The sequence below is a fragment of the Pleuronectes platessa genome, chromosome 10 (assembly GCF_947347685.1).
Source record: "Pleuronectes platessa chromosome 10, fPlePla1.1, whole genome shotgun sequence".
NCBI lineage: Eukaryota > Metazoa > Chordata > Actinopteri > Pleuronectiformes > Pleuronectidae > Pleuronectes > Pleuronectes platessa.
This window is the reverse complement of record NC_070635.1, coordinates 19305888-19325085: the sequence shown is the minus strand read 5'-3', so window position 1 is coordinate 19325085 and position 19198 is coordinate 19305888. Positions and strand designations below refer to the sequence as shown.

At 43.5% G+C, this 19198-nt stretch overlaps 2 protein-coding genes across 6 annotated transcripts; both read right to left on the bottom strand.

Annotated features, from left to right (window-relative positions):
* Window positions 1-317: 317 nt before the first annotated feature.
* Window positions 318-7330, bottom strand: LOC128449775 (dysbindin-A). Of its 2 annotated transcripts, XM_053433075.1 has the most exons (11): window positions 6896-7329; window positions 5416-5469; window positions 5133-5183; window positions 4990-5050; window positions 4597-4729; window positions 3749-3881; window positions 3453-3475; window positions 2846-2992; window positions 2715-2765; window positions 2195-2323; window positions 318-1611 (listed from the first exon to the last, which is right to left on the bottom strand). In XM_053433075.1, exons 1-11 carry the CDS (start codon window positions 6949-6951, stop codon window positions 1358-1360), a joined length of 1092 nt encoding a protein of 363 aa, XP_053289050.1. In that variant the 5' UTR covers window positions 6952-7329; the 3' UTR covers window positions 318-1357. The 2 variants fall into 2 exon arrangements, with proteins under 2 accessions (XP_053289050.1, XP_053289051.1); XM_053433076.1 differs by lacking the exon at window positions 2715-2765 and having other exon boundaries at window positions 6896-7330.
* A 337-nt stretch (window positions 7331-7667) lies between these two features.
* On the bottom strand, window positions 7668-18429 carry LOC128449926 (uncharacterized). 4 transcript variants are annotated; one of them, XM_053433287.1, is made up of 9 exons: window positions 18297-18429; window positions 16898-17053; window positions 15861-16560; window positions 15446-15584; window positions 14223-14395; window positions 12786-12932; window positions 12426-12637; window positions 11074-12075; window positions 10873-10994 (listed from the first exon to the last, which is right to left on the bottom strand). In XM_053433287.1, the coding sequence occupies exons 2-9, from the start codon at window positions 16940-16942 to the stop codon at window positions 10986-10988; spliced, it is 2427 nt and encodes an 808-aa protein (XP_053289262.1). In that variant the 5' UTR covers window positions 16943-17053; window positions 18297-18429; the 3' UTR covers window positions 10873-10985. The 4 variants fall into 4 exon arrangements, with proteins under 4 accessions (XP_053289259.1, XP_053289261.1, XP_053289260.1 ...); XM_053433284.1 differs by having other exon boundaries at window positions 7668-12075; XM_053433286.1 differs by having other exon boundaries at window positions 7668-12075; window positions 12807-12932.
* Between the last annotated feature and the right edge of the window lie 769 nt (window positions 18430-19198).

Genomic DNA, 19198 nt, shown 5'->3' with positions numbered 1-19198 from the left:
CATGAGAGAGAACCTGTGGTGGCCTTCAGTTGTCATAAAAACTCAAAAGGTTTTTAGTTTTTTGCAGTTTGGGCTCCTCTAAAAAACATGGCAGCATTCGTAGAGAGAACTTGCTTCAGATCTAAATATAAAGTATTTTAATATAAGTGGCCCATTCTAGAGTAAAGAAAACAACAATTCGTACAATTTAGATGAAGCACACTAGTGAAGACATCACTAGGATTATTTTATATTCGCGTTCTGCCAATCGATCCCTTTCACCTGAATCTTACCCACTGGCCAGTATTTTTTGCAATAAACCCCACAAGACACAAATATTTGATACACAGCCATATTGACACTTTATTGAATGGGGAGGACATAAAAACACAGCTGATTGTCAAACAAGCACCTGGAGCAGATGGTCCGGTTTGAACCAAAAAACTGACAGACATGTTAAAGCATACTTCTGGTGTTAATCTGTATTTTCACATGAACAATTTCAATGAAAAGAACAAAACCCAACGATGCATTCACTTCCAACACTTCTTGACTTGCCTCGGCAGTCTTTGGTCGACTATATGCTGAACAGTGTACTCTACTGTTTACCTGTATTTTGCCACAGCAGACCATACTGCATCCATCACCACGATACTTTAAGTCCTGTCATTGTTGGTTTTCATTTGATTTGTCTAAAACAACAATAATGTAGATAATCACCTGCTGGATTGTGGACAGTTTCTGTCAGAACTAAGGAAACTTGATCCATATTGCTTATCTAGGTTTGATCTGCCAGTGGCTCCAGCTGTTCCATCTGCAGCGTGGGCTCAGTCACTGGAGATGTTACCCAGGCAGAGATATGGTGGTAACTTTCTATACACCCAGCATGTATAAGTGATACATTTGCTCCCAACTAAAAATACTTGACCTTCCTCTATCTTGTGAATGCCAGGGTGCTCCAAGCCTTACACAAGTAAAACAAAGCTCCTGTCAATGTGGCAACTGTCTTCTCCTCTGCTGATGCATGTCAGGAACTAACTCTGATTGCCATGGATTTGTCACTAACTATGAACAAGATTTCCTGTCACTGATCACATGCTACTATATTTTATTTGGGAAAACTATGAATCAACAACGGCCCTGTTAGTTGGCATTACTGACTAACCACATTTTCTTCTATCACAAGTGTTTGATATGAAAATCCAGCATTTGTGTTGTAGGCATGTTTTCAAGTCAAATCAGAAAAGAGCAGTTTGACCTCAAAGCAGAAAAGTAGCAAATGTTTGCCGAAGACGAGAGCCAGGCGAAGCACAGTGCACTAGAGCAGCAGTAGTCAGTGTTCCAGTATTCAGTGAGTTTCAAGGTCCAGGTTGTTCAGTTACCCAGAGGCCAGGTCCCCTGCAGAGTCACTCTCATCAGAGGCCCTCTCGACATCCTGCAGACCAACCAATGACATGTCCGGCTGAACCTCATCCTCATCTGACTGCACCACAGGTTCATCACTGTCCTCACTGGCCACTTCCTCATCTCGCCCCCATACTGCATCCTGGTTGGACGGTTTGTTGTTAGTGGGAGGGGCTTGGTTCATTTGGCTTCTTGTAGATTCAGAGGAGCAGGACTCGAGGTCTGGACCTGTTAGAGAAGACATTGTCTTATTTCATAAAGTTTCATAAAATGTTTTGATATGTATGGACTAGTATTACCTGAGTCCTGAGATCTAGATCAACCTGTCCCATCTAAGTAGTGTGGTAAGTAAACATTGGGGATCGATCAGCGGTAACTAAATTCACTTCTCCTGGGAAGGTGGTGAGATTTTGATATTAAAATCATCGTCAGAAAACAATTTGAGTGAGTTCCACCCATTGACCCAGTTATAACTTCAGAGCCCTTAACCTTTAGTTTTTCAACGCACTTCAGAAAGATTCAGAGGTTACTGAGGGATCAGAACAACCAAGGATATATGTGAACAAAACAAAGCTACAGGGTTTACATTCATTACAGGGAGCGTAACACCAAAACAAATACTAGTTATTTGCTCCATGTCTACAAGGTTTGAACACACACATTATCCAGTGCTGCTACTGTATCACCGACGGGATTTATTGGTCAAAAGATGATTGATACACTTGTAAAACATTGTTAACGGGCAATATCTTAGCAGCTCCTGTAGGTCTTGAACTTTCCTGAGGCTGTAGAATAAGTAAGTCGGGGTTACCTGAGGTTAGTGATGATCGAGTACTAGTGTCATCGCCGCTGGAGTTAAGGAAGTCATCCAAAGCCTCCTGGTCTGACATGTTGGTCACCATCATGTGATCCAGAACACCCACATCAGGTTTGGTTGGCTCTACAAATACCATCACATGCATAACACACACAATTTACATTTTTGTAAGCCAATAATAGTGTTCTTCAGATAATGAAAGAAGAAGAATTTATTTGCTATTTACTTCAATTTTATGGATTTGGCTGCAACTCTCTTTACCCCTGATACTCCAAAAGTGTTTTGCGGACTCAACCCCCCCCCCCCCCATCATCATCAGCATAGTGGTGAGTAGATAGTGAGTGAATTTTTGGTTGAACTATCCCTATAAGTAACTTTAATCAGTCGTCTGACAGGAACTGGAATTAACAGATTTTAAGAACGCTGATTTATTTTCCTGAACATTATAATAATCATAATATATCACATTAAAATAGATGAGACAACATTTAAAACATTAAAAGTATACATTTACCTATCTCTGACTGCAATGCAGGACTGTTGTCCTCAAATCTGGAGATTTGTTCTGAAATCATCAGCTTAGTGTGAATGAAAAATTAGTGTGCAAATGGTCCCTGTCACATGAACTTGTCTGGAATACCTTACCTCTCTGCTGGATCTGTCCAGTGGACAAGTATTGCTCCATGTCTTGGTTAAAGGCTTCTTCATAGACCTTCTGCCGGTCTCGCAGTTTTTGGCACATGGTCTGCTCCAGTTCCGCCACCTTCTGAGCATGCTCCGAATTTAGTTCCACTACAAAAAAAGAACAGACATATTTTAGAATATCCTGTGATCTCTGTAGTGATTCACATCACACTATAAACAGTCGCATTATTCTGCTGCCTTACATCATCAACGGCTTTACTGTCTTTCAACACATGAGTACTATCAGTGATGTACTACTATCACTGACATACTACCTTAACAGGCATAACTTTTTCGAAAACAACAAAAGGGGAACTGTTTATCATGAGGGTGATGTAGGCTTGGTGTTGTTTTAAGAAACTGTAATCATGTGGTCCCTTGATCTAATCATACATTTTGAGTAAATGATCAGGAATTACCCAGTTTGGGATCAATAACTTAATAAATCAATCCATCCATCTATCATCCATTGATCCATATCTATCACTATCTTCTCACAGCGCTGTAGAAAGTAGGAACATAGTCAGTTTGGTGCACCCCAGTGTGTAATGACAGTACTGCTGCTCACCTTCAAGTGCCTCCACCTCCCTCCTGTTTCAAGACAAACATCAGACAAGCATCATTACACAAGGATTACATGATGTCATTCTGTTGCTCTGACTTAGCAAACAGAGTATTGTGTTCCTCTACCATGCAGACCGACTGATTTTTTATTTTACTTGTGTGAATAAATGAGAACATAAAGATGAAAACCCATTGACAGAGAAAAAAGCAGACACAAAATAACACTATTTGCTGAAATATTTCACATTTAAAAATGAAGCATTAAAAAAGATCAGCTGCGCAGGGATGCACATTTCATACCTCTTCTTTTTCTTATAAACTTCCAGTTGGTTGACATGATGTTGTTTGACCGTTTGTTGTTCACACTGACAGCATAGAGTCTCCAGGTAGATCAGTCTGCTCTCCATCTCCTCAAAGTCCCCTTCCAGATGAGCTGAAGTCACACACGCACATTAACGTCAGGCAAACTAACACTGGCTCTTTGTTCTGCTGCTGTATTTGTACTCACACACTATCTAGTTACAATAACGAGCGAGGTGTGGAACATGGGAAGTGTTGTGGAGATAAGGTATAATTAGCTGTAATTTAACTTCACACCTACAGGCCTGTGTACTTGTAGCTTGAAGAGGTAACTTGTTAAGAAATATTGTATATATGCTAGTTCTGTAGCTCCATGCTTTAAATCTAACCATATAAATCTATACATACTTTATTCATAAAGCAGTACCTGCATAAACAAGTTTCACACATTTAGCTTTTTAAGAGAGAAAAACCCAAATAATAGATAATCACTAGAATCATAACAAGTAATGTTCCTTCACCAGCCTTTTGTTTTGCATATATACACACATAATGTATGTCTTTGATTCGCCAGTATTCCTATTCAATGTGTTTGTCTTGATTAAATGTTCATCCCCTCTCTCACAAACAAACAGAGGGCTGGAGGTAAGACAGTTGTTTGTCTGCATCTCACATTTCAAAGCATTTCATATTGTGTGTGCTGTATGTGTCCCTGTCTGTGCTTGACTGTGATGAATTAAAGAAATACAGACATCAAATATTAAGCTCCATTGTGGATTTTATGGTAGCATGCTGTTGTTGGTGGTGCGGCCTGGCTTTGTTAGATAGAAATGAAACAGACTCCATACCTATGTTAGCAGTGATGGCATCAAGTTCACTAACAAAGGTCGGCAAGCTTTGCAGTTCTTCCTGTAGCTGTGTCAGAGCTGTTCTTCTTCTCTCCCAGTGTGCCGAGAGCATCACTATGTCCCCATCTACTGACTAACACACACACACACAACAACAACATCATCATCATATACTATATCAATTGACCGGAGTATTGGAACCCCAGCACTGTGTTCAGTATACCTTCTGCCACATACCATATGATACATTAGTCTGTTTGTAAATAAATATCTACATACTTATATTCAAGCATCCATTAACAGAATTACACAAACCAGAAGATTGTACGTTGATCGTTAAGGATTTTCACTGATGTTACATAACAGTGCAGAATAGAGAAGTAATGATCCTACCTCTGCAGCCTGAGCACAGTCTTTAGTTCTTTTGTGGAGTAGAAACCAATCCTCTTCATACCTACAGGAACAAATGGTATATTCATGAATACGCTGCTCATAAGCTGCTTAGACACTGACTGTGTGTTCGTGTGTGCACTGACCTGCTCAGGATTTCCAGTCCAGCGCAGAAAAGTGGAGGGCTTTCTTCAAACCTGAACAACAAATAGGAGAAACATGAACAAACTTTTCACCATTGAGATTAAACTTCTCCCTGCAGAGTAAATTTAAATTACAACAACAATATCATAACTCATGTCATGACACCAGTACCTAAGAGAGGTTACAGGGCATGATGGGAATGGAGTACTGCGTGGAAGAATGTTTGACCTTGCAAGTAATATCTTTAGATAATTTCTATCACATTCACGACAGTGTTCTGCTCACCTGGGTTTTCTCTTGGTTTTGGTGTCTTTAGATTTATCTCCAAGTGTCTTTAAGCTGGAGGGAGGGAGAGAAGATGTCAGTTCAACCAGTACGTAGAAAACATCAGAAAAGAGAACAAGGACGACGCTTTAACCCGTCCTGTGCTTTGAAGGCTTCGTGGACCGGGGGTAAACTAAAATGAGAAGGACGAGTTGGACACTACAAGAAAGTTTTAAAACACTTTGTTTTTTGGAACAAGTGTACCGTTAACTGATGGTTAAGATTAAGATTAAGCTACATTTATTTATCCCAAACAGGCACACTCATGCAATTGTAGGGAAATGTAACCTCTGCTTTTAACCCATCTGGTGCAGGACACACAGAGCAGTGAGCGACCATGTACGGCACCCGGGGAGCAGATGTTGGGGGAGTAAGGTGCCTTGCTCAGGGGCACTAGACAGGGTAGGGAGAATCCTCTTGGATTTTTGGACAGATCAATCCAGGTTCGTCTTTTTGCCGTGGAGTCAAACCAGAGACGAACCAGAGACCTTTTGTGCCCATAGTCCAAGTTTCTGCCACTAGTCCATCACCTCTCGTTGAAGCACCATTACTCAAGCATCAGAGGTCTCGTCGTCAGCCATAACCATACACCTCCTTCAAAATACAGTTTGTCACAGAAGCGCAGGAAGGATCCACCCATTGGAGCTTCTCAGCGACAGAAGCACAAAGTGTAGGTTGCATTTAAAGGAGCCTTCAAAATGGGACAACTAAGTTGCGCTGCTGTGGCTCAACCCTCTGAAGGATGCAGCCCCTGGATTGAGACACAGCTCATGTTTCAACAGAACCAGAAGCTCACCCGGTCGTCTACTGAACGACTAAGGTCATATTTCCCAGTAGTGGTCTGATTATTTTAATTAACGTTTTCAGTTGGGGGCAGGATCCCTGGCATCTGTCAGCTGCTTTCATTGTTTGTATGTGTCCTGTGAATGTTTATGGTTTGTTGTCTGTATTTGGAGGCAAATGAGTTTCCCCGTTGGGTTTATTAAAGTTTTATAATCTAAGAACAGGAAGGAGGTGAGGATTGAACCCTCCAAGCTGCGTCCAACAGATGATCCACTCTCCCCCTGAGCCACAGCCTTAAACATCAACAACCAACGCATCCCCTGCATCATTTACACAGGACGAATTTATAAATGATGCAGAGGATTCGTCCAAAGCTTTCCTAGTTTTTCAAACGAGTGACAGTGGGTCGAGTGTGCTGCGGTGGAAGCTGAGTGGAAACGCACTTCATCACATGACGCTCAGCTGACATCAGAGGCAGCAGTACACCGCCGCACAGCTTCTACTGCTCCACATTACTCGAACATACATGCCACTGAGGACACGTGTGACACAAAGAGAGGTGTCATGTTGACGCTGTGCACACGGAAACGAGCTGTTTGTGTGAATGTGAGGTTAGCTGGAGCCGGAGCTAAGCAGAGGCTAGCTGAAGCAGACTGACCCGGTGGTGAAATCCTGCTGCACCATGTGAAGCCTTTCTCTGAAGTTTTCAAACATGGTTCCTCTCAGCGTCGTTTCTCTGACCGGAGCTTCATGCAACACACCAGATCTCTGCTCCTACAACTGTGATACACACACTGTCAGACAAACACACACACTGTCACACAAACACACACACTCACACTGGGATACACACACTGCTGTATCCTGTCTCGATTTAACTCGGCTCCCCACTCTTTGCCCTGCCCTTGGTCTCGCAGGTTTCACCTCCACGCTCACAGCTGCTGTGGTCATGTGAAAAGTTACAGACGACACTGGCTGTTGTTCTTCTTCTTTTTGTTTGAACCTGAACACTGGCTGTGGTTGTGAGAGCTGTTGCAACTACTTAAAAGAGATTCAAGCAGCCCGAGTTCGCCTTACAGGATAAACTCGGGGTATAAGATCAACATACACTGCCTCTTCTATTGGAGTAAATAGGGCAGAGATGCTGGATGGACTTGGCGCTACCGCCCTCCTGTGGCTATGTGTGGGCCTCACAGTAGGTCTGCAGGATTTAGCTGCTTTCAGACATGCACAGAGCTACTGAGATCCGGATAATGTCCGGTAGGGCTTTGAGTGCAAACGCAAATGTCTGACGGCCTGACAGTGAGAGGTAGAGAGGGAGAGGGAGAGGTAGAGAGAGAGAGAGAGAGAGAGAGAGAGAGAGAGAGAGAGAGCGCAATTTGTTGAAACAGCTTCTATTTAAAGTAGACAAATGCAACTGGAGAAAAATTGCACAAAGAAATTTTATTACAAATTCTCATTCATATCATTGACATTTCCACAGACTTTTTACACTTTCCCTGCACAGATGTTTTCATGTTCACTTGGGGCTGAACAAGTTTGCTCATAAACTTCAATAACGCTTAAAAGTTGTTTTACCGGTAACTAGCATGAATTGATTTATTCGAGGACCCATTTCGGAGGAAAACTTGTCGCTGTCCACATGACACACAGACGCTGCAAGAAACACAATTATATTGCTAACCTTTGCAATTGAAAATCATCGCCACAGCTAAATTAATTGTGTGAGGTGCTGAATAATACGCACATGTTCATGCAAATGTCAGCACCTAGTAGATCTGAAGATCCCCTCAGCAATGAGTCATACACCGTTTACATCCAGTGATAGTCTGCAGCAACGAACTGTGGAACGAGTGATCACTGATGAATTCACTTTACATAGCAGCAAGCATTAAACACAAGACACTCTGACATGTGATAATTCAATGGAAATACCAAACATGAGGAAACAGCTGATACTTAAAACAATTGTTTGGTTTAAAAAGGAAGCACTTTTACAACAAAGCTGTGGTGTTAGGGTTTGACAGTGTCATTGTGTGGTGAACCGATTTATTCTTTATGGAAGAGCACCCTGATGGGTCGGTGTTAAGCAATGCTTCACAGTATCGTTATCAAGTGGAAGAGCTTTCACTTTAAAATGGAAGTATTCAAAAAGGAGCTTTTGTAGTGAGTTGTAAACGACTGCTTCCTCTACAAACCACATACTTACATTAAGAAATAACAACAGTGTAGGTTTGATCAAAGTTCTGCAGCTCAAACGGATTCATGCCTTTATTCATAACTTAAATTTGAACATGTTATAAATGAACACACTAACTGCTGATTTAGACTGATACATATGGACGGCGCATAAATAGTTAATTTACAAATACATTTGTCAGTTACTTATTTTATGGTGGGAACAACTACGTTTTTCCTGGAAAGTGTTTAAAATAAAGCAAAGGCAGCAGTGGTCACCGCTGTCAGACAGTTATTTCTTTTACACAGGTTGTTTGTACTGTGTGGAAATGTGCAACATGAATGTGCTGACTCATATTATCCAGTACAACCACACAGCTCTACTACTCATCTAACCCAAAGAAATCCAATGGGCAATTTAATAGCACCGGATAGCACCTGATGTCATCCTAAAACCTTCTGACGGTCCAGTAAAATCCACAACATCTACAGGGTTCATACAGTCAAATATGATGGTCACATTAACAGTGAAGGTCAAACCGCAAGAAATTCTTTGTACAGTTTCTGTCTACAGCCGCCTCACAAAACATACGTCCTCTTATATTTACAAAAGTATCAGACCACACGACTCAGAAACAAGCAAGCTGCATGTGAGTACGCAGCCACCGCTGTTTCTCACACACCAGGTCGGTGGGTACAGAGCGGGCAATAAAAACGTAAAAAGATCCAAAAAACACAGGTAAACAACACCATTGTTGTTCTTGTATATTTCACATGTGACCTACTTCAAAAAGGGGTTTTCCATAAAGAAGGACAGTGGACTGAAGAATCTCCTGATGTTACATAAGCAGTTTTCAGACATTACCTCCAGAGGATGTCTGGAGAATTGGGTCTGGACTTTCTTCACAGCAGGAGATTCTCTGCTCAGACCCGTTCACAGCAACACAGAAATCTCCGGAGTGTTCAGGTGAAGGGTGGAGCGGCAGGTGAAGGGTGGAGCGGCAGGCAGAGACACGATGCCACATAATCATTCTGCTGCAGCCATCATGTGCATTTATTTACAGCACCTCCATCCCTTAGCACCAAAAACTCTTGACATCTTCAGTCTTCCATGTGTATGGCACCTCTTTTTCATCCTGAGATATTTGTTTGCTTCGTGTTTTTTTTTTTTTTTTTGCATCGGTCACGGTGAATCCTGCGGAGGATCTCCTGCTGTGTTCTCACATCGCCTACTACGGACTATCTGCGGACGTTTTATGAGGGGGCTGGCTAGGGAAAGTCCAAAGAAAGTCCGGGGGTTCCCCTTTGGACATTTGCCTCTCCAAAGAATGTTCAAAGGATCTCCAGAGTTCAGTGTATATCTGAAAGCAGCTTTAGGCTGGTGAAGAGCTGGTGACTTGGATGCCCATATGAATGTTAAAACAGGGTTTCTCGCTGTAATCATTTCTCCCGTTCAAAATGGCTGTTACAAGAAACTTTATCAGAATTGAATGATTATGAACGGAACAGCCATCCTCCTCATTCTGCACAAGATTACGTTCAAAAGTTTGTATGGATATGTCATGAGGTTTCAGGAGTCTCAAAAACAGTTCTGTCGTCCATCACTTCCACTAAAAGTGATTTAGGAAGGGATTTTTCAATGAACAGGAAAATGATAACTGCCAGTAAACCTGTCTCGTGGATCATATAAGTGTTTCACTTGTACTTTGACAGTCTTAAAAAGTCGAACTTCTTCTTTGCTCCTCCCAAGGATTCGTGGTGAGGAACTCGTAAGACTTGAATGTTTTTAATCCAGACAACCTTGAACAGATGATTCCTGTTTACATTAAATGGCAGTGGGTTCCCAACGACCACAACGAAAACACCAGAGCAAAGGCAAATAAGAATAACTGCTTGGTAGGGTTGGTAAGCAGAGACGACAGTCACGGAAAAGTCAGCTTTTAGCAGTTATCAGCCAGTGCACACTCATGTGTTTTGAGGACGTAGCTTTGAAAAGAGGGCCGATGGAAGTGATGTATCAGTTGCATTTTTTAAGTGTAGCCAACCCTAGCTTTAATTAATGTGCACCGATTTAGCCAGTGTCCTTTCCTTCTGAATATAATACACATACCAAACTACTATGTAGGATAAAGCAGGGAAGCTTCAGAAATCAGTGTTTTCACTTTACAATCAAGTATACAACATGTCTCCCTCTTTGCTGTCTGTCAATAATTTATTTTAGTTATAATGAATTAAAATGATCCCACTATCACTGGCAAGCCACTATTTCAAATCCAACCAGCCAATAGCCATCACCCTACATCACCTATCCTTAATAGTATCCAATTATGATCCAATAAATATTGTTCTAATTATGGTTGATCTATTATTTGAACACTGACTCGTTTTTCAGATGTAGCTCAGGTGTTATCTTTTCAAAATAGTTCGAGGGCTGGTCCTGGTCTTCACAGCTGAGGTAGTAGACTTGGTCTGGGTAAGGCCCTTCGTCGAGCCCTTGGAAGTGCTCGAACAGCTACTGACAGGTGCAATGACCTTAGCCGAGTCCTCTGGAGAACCATTGGAAGAGTCTTTTACAGCACCTTGGGAATTGGGGATAGAGTGACTGCTGGTTGGAGAAGTACACTTGGCAGTGTCCTTGCTAGTACATTTGTTAGTTACCTTAGCAGTGTGCTGGGCAGAATATGTGCCTGATGGTTCAGTGTGTACATATACAGATGTCTCTGAGTTGATAGCAGCTTGCGCTAGAGTGGTCCTGGGAGTGGCAGCTCTGGCAACAGTCCTAGAGTCAGTAGTCCTGGTGATTGGCTTGGGTATTGTGGATGAAGTGGACTGATTTCTCTGGAGCCTTTTATGTCTGACTATGACCTCGCTGACAGGGCCAAGGCCATAGTCTGAGATGATGTTGGTAAAGTTGGCCCTTTCTTTAGAGGCCTCGGGAGCAATAGTGCTTGCCATACTCAATTTTCCAAAAGTCGCCTGGTCGTGCAGGTCGTCACCAACACCACCATCCCTCTCAAGGCTCATCTCTCCCACATGGCCGCATCTGTCCTGACTGTTGCTCCCAGGGATTTTACCCACATGGTTCACACACTCCTCTCTGACATCTTTATCACTGCTGGCCTCTTCCTGTAGCATCCCACCAATATGGCAATCATTCTGCAGTGAGACGTCACCTTTGTTGTTTTGCACTGCTCTGCACTTCTTTGAGTTCTTGTCCAAAGCAACCTGACTGGGAGGGGCAGGGCTGGTGTCTGGTGGGAGACCTCTCCTTCTTCTGGATAACCTCAGGACCCCAGGGTTCTCACTTAGCTCTCTGATGACTGAGCCATTAGTTAGTGGTATTTGAGCCGGGGTCCTGTTGGATTTTTTCCCTGAGTTCTGAAGACTACGGAAGGTCTTGCTATGGCAGTTAATGACTGTTCGGTGGTGGAGAGGAAGGTGGTGTTTTCGAGGCAGCTGGTGGTTGCTTTGCCGGGAGATCTGTTTGCTGCTGGTTTCCTGGGGTTTGCTTTTGGGATGGCCTCTTGGTTTACAGGTATTGCTTGATCTTGTGCAGGACCTGGGGGATCGTCTACTGCCAACCCCTGCGCTAGGCTTTAAGGGAGGGACTGGCTTGACACAGGAAGTTATTTCTTTAGCAACTCCAGTCACCACGGCAACCTGCAACAGAAAAAGACCATGACGGCGGTCATTGAAGCCCAGGAATGATTATAATAACAAAAACAAATGTTCTTTACAGGTCAAGTGAACAAGCATCAAGGGCAAATTTAGCACCTTTATTGTGATTCATTAGAAAAGTACTATGGTGAGTGAGGAATAAATATTCATTTAATTTCTCAAAGATGGGTCTGACTTTAACTGCCAGTTAAATTAGCAGAAGTGCATGTGGCTGAATACCTTCAGAAGCCCCTCCCCTACATTTTCCGCTAATGATTATTGTGTATTCATGTGGTGTCAAAATAATCAAACTGAGTAATTGTTTTTTTTCCAGGTAGAAAAGATGATCTGACCTTGTTCGTCCTCCTGACCTGTAGGGAGAGCTGGCGGGGCCTCACAAGGTGTCTCCCAGCCCCCCCTCTCCTGTCCTCCTCCATCCTTTCTCTTCTCATCCTCCGATGTTCGTCCTCTCTCCCCCCTTTTTCCCTCCTGCTCTGTTCTCGAGCCGTAAGAGCACAGAGGGAGCCTCCAGTTCTCCCTCTCAGAGGCCTCGAGTCCCTCTGCACTGTAGGATGGCAGGAAAGACACAGAGGCACAGAGATTGACTAATATTATAAATACAGAAGAATATGAATATTTCTTTAAGCAAAGCCAAAACATGAGTGCCCGAGTTCAGCTCCACGGGGCATATACACAGACGGGAAGCTGTGTACCTGCTGTTCGGCTGAATATACTTTTCTTTCCATCAGCTGCAGTCCTGTGATTGGTGGAGAGACAGGCATCAAGACGCTGATTTCCGGATGGCTCCCTCTTTCGTCCACTTGCTAAGAAGGACATGTTGCTTGGCAGGGCTGCTGAACCTGAAGTAAAAGAGGAAGCGCCTTATTGATTTTGGTGGTTGATCCCTATTGATGGAGTCCAGGACAAACGTTCCCTGTGTCTAGATGCCAACTGAAACTCTTGGGGAATTTATGGAGTGGAAGGAAACTTCAGTTTTTCTCTTGCCTCAAAGATCTGAAATGATTGGACCTGAGCCCTGTTTTGCCTCATGTGCTGTCTCCGGGCAGTACCACTGAATAAAAGGCAGCACTGACCATCTAAGATGGTCTAAACCTGGACTTGGCATGTTGTGATTGGACAGTAGCTCACTCAGCCTCCTCAGAAGGGCAATTAAGGCTACCAGGATTTTCACTTAACAAATATCGTGGCCAAAAGAATACAGGATAATCATATCACAATATCTCTGGACATTTAGAAAAACAGCAATAATGATACCAAGAGTCAATCATTTCTTTAACATTCTATATTGTGTGTTTAAGCAAATTTGTGAGGAACGAAACATGTTTAAAATGCTCAGTTATGGCAGGGTTCTTGTGGATCAAAGGTGGTCAGAGCGATCACAGAGCATTATTAGTAGTAGTAACATTGAATGATAATTGAATTTCATTTGCCCCACCACAGTTTCACGTTAGCCTCTCCCACCTAGAATACTTGGGCGCGCACACACACACACACACACACACACACACACACACACACACACACACACACACACACACACACACACACACACACACACACACACACACACACACACACACACACACACACACACACACACACACACACACACGGACACGCACACGCACGCACACGCACACGCACACGCACACACGGCTCAGAAGGCGTTGTTCACTCACAAGAAGGTCGGTGGTTCGATCCCAGTCTACATAAAATTTAAATGTGTCCTGAATGTTTGTCAGGTGTCCACTTGTGATCGTATCTCTCTTCCCTGCTCTATGAGCAAATAAGCATGCAAGTCATTTTTACTAGCTACTAAGACCAAACTGTGTTGTTTATGTCCAGTCTGACTATACAGATGTGGCCGTTGTAACACACACATCCAGCGGAGTTTAGTGTACAGACCATAAAAAGGACTACATATGGTCCTTATGGGAGCCATTTGGCCACAAACGACTGCTACCTCTTAAGAACACTCCTCTTTTAGAATATATATCAGGAAACGGAGGAGCAGAAACTGTGGGGCTAGAACTGTGGGAGTGTGTGGTTGTGGAGCTGAGCTCTTGGCACCGATCTACATGTAAATCAACAGTAACTGTGCAGAGGCAGTGTCTGAGCCTGTAGCTCACCTCTCAAACAGAGAAAAGACAAGAAGTCCTCAGTCTTGGGTCGTCGTCGGGTCAGACAGGTGACTACGGCCACGTTGTGACTGTGGTTGCTCTGTGCTGATGTCATCAGTGCTGGTGGTCCTGGAGAGCTGGGAGGGGACTGGGCAAACTTCCTCTGTGCTTGCAGCCTCGGTCTGCACACACACAAACAAATACACACATACAGTTCACTATTTTCCTGCCCTTAAACATGGCATGAAATTGCCTTCTTAAACCTTTTCAGCACCAAACAGATGACGAGTGAGGCTTTAGTCAACTAAAGAGAAACTTGATCGACTGATTTGTACCTACTCTTCAAAACCAATCTGCACTCAACATCTGGATCAACACAATCCCCCATTGAACTCTGTCTGGTCCCATTATCAGCCTAAATAAATCATAAATTAATATTGACATTAAATATAACATTGACCAAATTATTAAACCAAACACTATAATATGTCTATTTTCATGAGTGCACACTTTATGTGTCAGGTGGTAATCACAGTTGATGGAGCATCTGAACAAAGACAAGTTAATTTGCTGTTTTTAAGAGGATGTGACATGTTGGTTGTTGAGTTTCTCTGACACAGAGTCAACTCTGGAGCCGATTCAGAGAAAAAGTTCAGTCGACGTTAAATAATACTGTAACACGGACTTCAGGAAATGTCTAATAAATTGGGTCTGGGCCTTTTCTATCTCCTCTCTCCCAAAAGTTTTCGCTCCTCTTCTCTCCAAGTTGACATTGTTGTCACCGTCTTTTTTATCCTTAGATTATGTCATTCTTCCAGTCCTTCATATGATCCAAATGTCATCAACTCGCAACACTGCGAATTTCCTGGAGATGTTCGAGCTGTGTTCTCTCCATGAGCTCACTCAGATATTTTAGAAAAGTGTACTTTAGTTCAAGTCTGAAAGCAACATAAATTAGACTCCCTGTCTTCATTAGGTTGTCACAGATAATCTGATGAAAATAATGGATGTAACATTATAATGGATATAATGGATGAGAAAGGCTACGGATACAGTGCTTTCCTCCTTATGAATGGAACAGAGGGTGGTCAGAGCAGGGCAAATGGGGGATTAGGGTGAGCACATTAGCAGCTGCTGCATCAGTGTCTCAGCTGCAATGAGCTCAGAAACAATTTCGGAGAAAGATTTGACACAAAATGTGTCAGTGTTAAGATCACACCACAGTGACTGACCTCTTGCTGTTGGGGTCATCCTTGTCAAGATGAATGCTGGCAGGGCGCCGCTGTGGAGGGCGTGTCTGTAAGGGCCAGCTCCAACTGGGACCAGTGGACAGGAGGGACTGACAGCGGCTGAGGCCGTTAACCAGAACACCTTCAGAGAACAGGTCGAACTTTACATGAAGCGGTTTCATCACCTTGAGAATTGATCTACTCACAGTGTCATATAAACCAAAGCAACAAGAACAAAACTGTAACAAAAACACTACGTGACGTGAGAGAAATAGTTTGTATTACAGCATTACATTACATTATTGTTAATATATGAAAGAAATGCTATGAGTTGGAATTATCTATTCCAGAGTAGCAGCAGTACTGGTGAATGACAGCTGTGACTTGGACAGAGGTGAGGAGCAGTGCTGGTACTGACCATTGAGTCTCTTAGGAGTGTGTGATCTCAGACTCCTGGACGGGACAGGGCCGCTCAGCAACATCCTTGAGTTTCCAGAAGTGCAGCTGTTTTTCACTGAGTGCTTGTGTTTTTCAGTTTGTGAGTATTTGGCGATGGGCAGCAGCCGAGTATGTTGTGTTTTTTGTGAGCGTAGTGTCCTGGTCGACTCAGTATTCCTCTGGAACGTGTGGGAGTGGACTTGTGTGTCTGTATGCTGCTCATGATGTGTAATTTTCCCTGCATACATTTTTGACTTTGTCTGCAGTTGCGGTAGTGTGTAGGTACATATAGCTTTTGGTGTGTGTAAATCCTGAGACAAGTTCGTTTTTTGCCCTTGGTTGGTATGTTCATGACGATGTATGTGTTTTGAAAATTGTATATTTTGTGAGCTGTGTGTGTTTTTCTGTGTATGTGTGTTAGGAGGTCTGTGAGGGACCTTTTGTTGTGAGCCCTGGACACTCTGTCGTTTGCGTGTGGTTTTTTGAGTGTGCGTGTTAGGTAATGTCTGTGTTCGCGGACCATGTAGAAGTGTACTTTTTGACGTGTGTTTGTGTGCACGTGTGTGTATTTGTGAGTGTTTGTGTGTTGCACGGTGTGTGTCTCGGAATTCCCTGAGCGAGAGGAAAAGAACTTTCCGAACCAGACGTTCTTCACACCACGGCATCCCATCACTGATGTCCTGCAGAGTCAAAGACACAGACACAACCAGCTCAGGGTCATTTCTCCTCAAATCACATGAACTCAAGTGTTTATTCACGCCACGGGAAGGTCAGAAGTGCCACATCATTGCCAGAAGTGGCCCACATTCTATCTGCAGCTCTGCTCACAAGGCCGGTGAAACACTGCAGGCTCCATGTGTAATACCCACAGAGACAAAACTGCTATCAGAGATACATCTTCTTTAAACTGACCGAAAACAGTTTTGTGACTTTTACTTAATATTTATTTTCTTAAATGTTGGAGTAAAACCACTATGACCGTGTTATAAAACAGAAGATGAAAGAAACCCCACTTACATATTTCTTCTTAATGATATTGCGTTTGGGTCTGTCTGTACTCATCTTGCCCAGCAGACACTGAGAAGCACATGAATTACAGACGCCTGCTTCTTTGGCCTTTGATTCTCCTGCTGTGTTTTTTCTCTACAGGTGTAGGAATTTCACAGCTCTGTCCTGGAAAAGAGGAGTTGAGAAATAAACGCAGGAGCGTTGAAAATATGTATTAAATTCAGTGCAAATACAAGAAATGTCAGAAGGCAGAATTGTTCTACTTTCTGTCAATTTTGACATTTGCTAGTTCATCTCTATTTTCCATTGGCATGATGGCAAATTAGCACATTGACAAGTGACAAGGGTTTTCACAGAGACACTGAGAAGAAATTCTTGTTCATGGATTCATCTCAGTTTGGGTCAAACTCTGTGAAACCTACACCAAATTATAGTGAATAAATCCAGCACTTTATTTCTCTATGGACATATTGTCTTCTTTAGTTAGATATCGTGATGCATGTATGACTGTCTTGCAGTATATCGAATATCACTAAATTGTGAGTTACCCTGTGATTCCAACCCCTAGCTCTGAATATTTAGTTATGGAGTTTGAACTAAGAATCACTTTATATCAAAATCGGGGGCGGGTCCTCTCTCTACAATTATCCAATCTGGACAAACTAAACATCTTTTGAGTTTTACGACAACTGAAGGCTACCTCAGGTTCTCCTTCGTGTTTGGAAGGGTGAGGGGCATTCAGCTGCAAGATGCAACTTAACCACTAGATGTCACTAAATTCTACACACTAAACCTTTAAAGAATATTTCCAGTAGTCTGGTCCACGCCATGAATCTTCACTGCAGTTTCTAACAGCATGGTGCGCTCGCCTCTAGGGTTTTCTGGTAACGAGGCACGGACTCAATGCTCCTGCCCAGCACCAACCTGCCACACCTCCACATAGAGAAGCCCTACACAATCAGTTTTGCTCAAGGGCACAAAGATGGAAGCTGGTGATGTGGATGAGCAGAACAGTGCTTGTATCTAACTGATCTGACAATCTATGACCAGATCTAATCAAACTAAGAAATATATCTTTGTTTGCAGGAGGATGGAGGCCCCCTTATGTTTATTGTTACCTAGTTTAGACCCCTTTGGTTCATATAACACATATCCTTCGTGCACAGCCTGTCAGTGGATCACAGCGGACAGTTTAAGTCATGTGGAACAAAGCTCGTGTAAAACCATGACTGTCCGTCCACCTGCAGCAGGATCACCGGCCTACGGGCGCCTCGCTCCCCGCCGCTCACACGCGCCTGTGGGGTCAGTACACGGTGTGCCCACCGCCTCTCCCTGAGCATCGTTACATCGTTTCACATCCGATCGACACATATACACTCACACGGAACGACAATAACCGACCACCCACCTCCAGCAGGATCACCGGCCTACATCATGAGGGCACCGACAACCGGACACACTAACACAGCTGCACACGACGCGTCACACGGACCATGCCACCGGCTCCGCGGGGCCGTTGTTCACTGCTCCGCTCGGCTCGGTGAACCCATGAGTGAACCGCGACCACCGGCACCGCTGCTCCGCGCTGCACCACCGCGGTCACGTGAGCCGCCGCCGCTTCCGAACCGAGGCCAGCCGCGGTAGTGTCTCAGTGCGCGAGCGCTGTTTTAAGTACGGTAATTGTGAATCGACCACGTGACCCGGAAACAAACACACACACACATTGCCCGAGGCTGGAGTGTGTTAAGTGACTGTTTGCATCATTCATCACAAAGCAGTGTGATGGAGCCGGACGGTTAGATCGTCATGCGCGTTTATTACTGGCATTAAGGTACAGGTGCTGCGAGCAGCCAAAAAGCCCCAATGATTCACACACGAGCTGCTCTCGACATGCACTGAACTCCGGAGATCATTCGTACATTTTCAAGCAGGAGTTGTATCTGTGGACGCAAATGTCAGTGACATCCTTGGTATTTTCTCCGGAGGATGTGTATGTGTAAATGCAAATTTAGGGACGAGTAAGTTTCTGCAGACTTTCTCTGCCTGGCCTCATAGTTTTAAAGGGATAGTTCAGCCGATAATTCACTGATCTTCTTACCACAATACTGATGGAGGGATGGGTGTTTGAGTCCACGAAAGACTTTTGGATTTTCAGGGGTAAACAGTGTTGCAACCAAATCCAATACACTTGAGCTGCACCAAATTGCACACACTCATTAATATCAGTCCCTGAAACACCCCAGATTTTTTCATCAAGATCCAAAACGTATTCACTGAGAGGCTAACTGCCTGTCTCGCAATGTAAAAGAA

What these genes read in the sequence shown, in the direction of transcription:
- LOC128449926 (XM_053433284.1), bottom strand. Translation starts at nt 16,942, where the DNA reads ATGAGTACAGACAGACCCAAACGCAATATCATTAAGAAGAAATAT. An exon ending in ATATCATTAAGAAGAAATAT is followed by an intron (nt 16,561 to 16,897) that starts GTAAGTGGGGTT and finishes TTGACTCTGCAG; the next exon opens with GACATCAGTGATGGGATGCC. An exon ending in GTCTTTTCTCTGTTTGAGAG is followed by an intron (nt 12,933 to 14,222) that starts GTGAGCTACAGG and finishes CTTTTACTTCAG; the next exon opens with GTTCAGCAGCCCTGCCAAGC.
- LOC128449775 (XM_053433075.1), bottom strand. Translation starts at nt 6,951, where the DNA reads ATGTTTGAAAACTTCAGAGAAAGGCTTCACATGGTGCAGCAGGATTTC. An exon ending in TGCCATCACTGCTAACATAG is followed by an intron (nt 3,882 to 4,596) that starts GTATGGAGTCTG and finishes GTGTGACTTCAG; the next exon opens with CTCATCTGGAAGGGGACTTT. An exon ending in TCGATCATCACTAACCTCAG is followed by an intron (nt 1,612 to 2,194) that starts GTAACCCCGACT and finishes CTTCTCTAACAG; the next exon opens with GTCCAGACCTCGAGTCCTGC.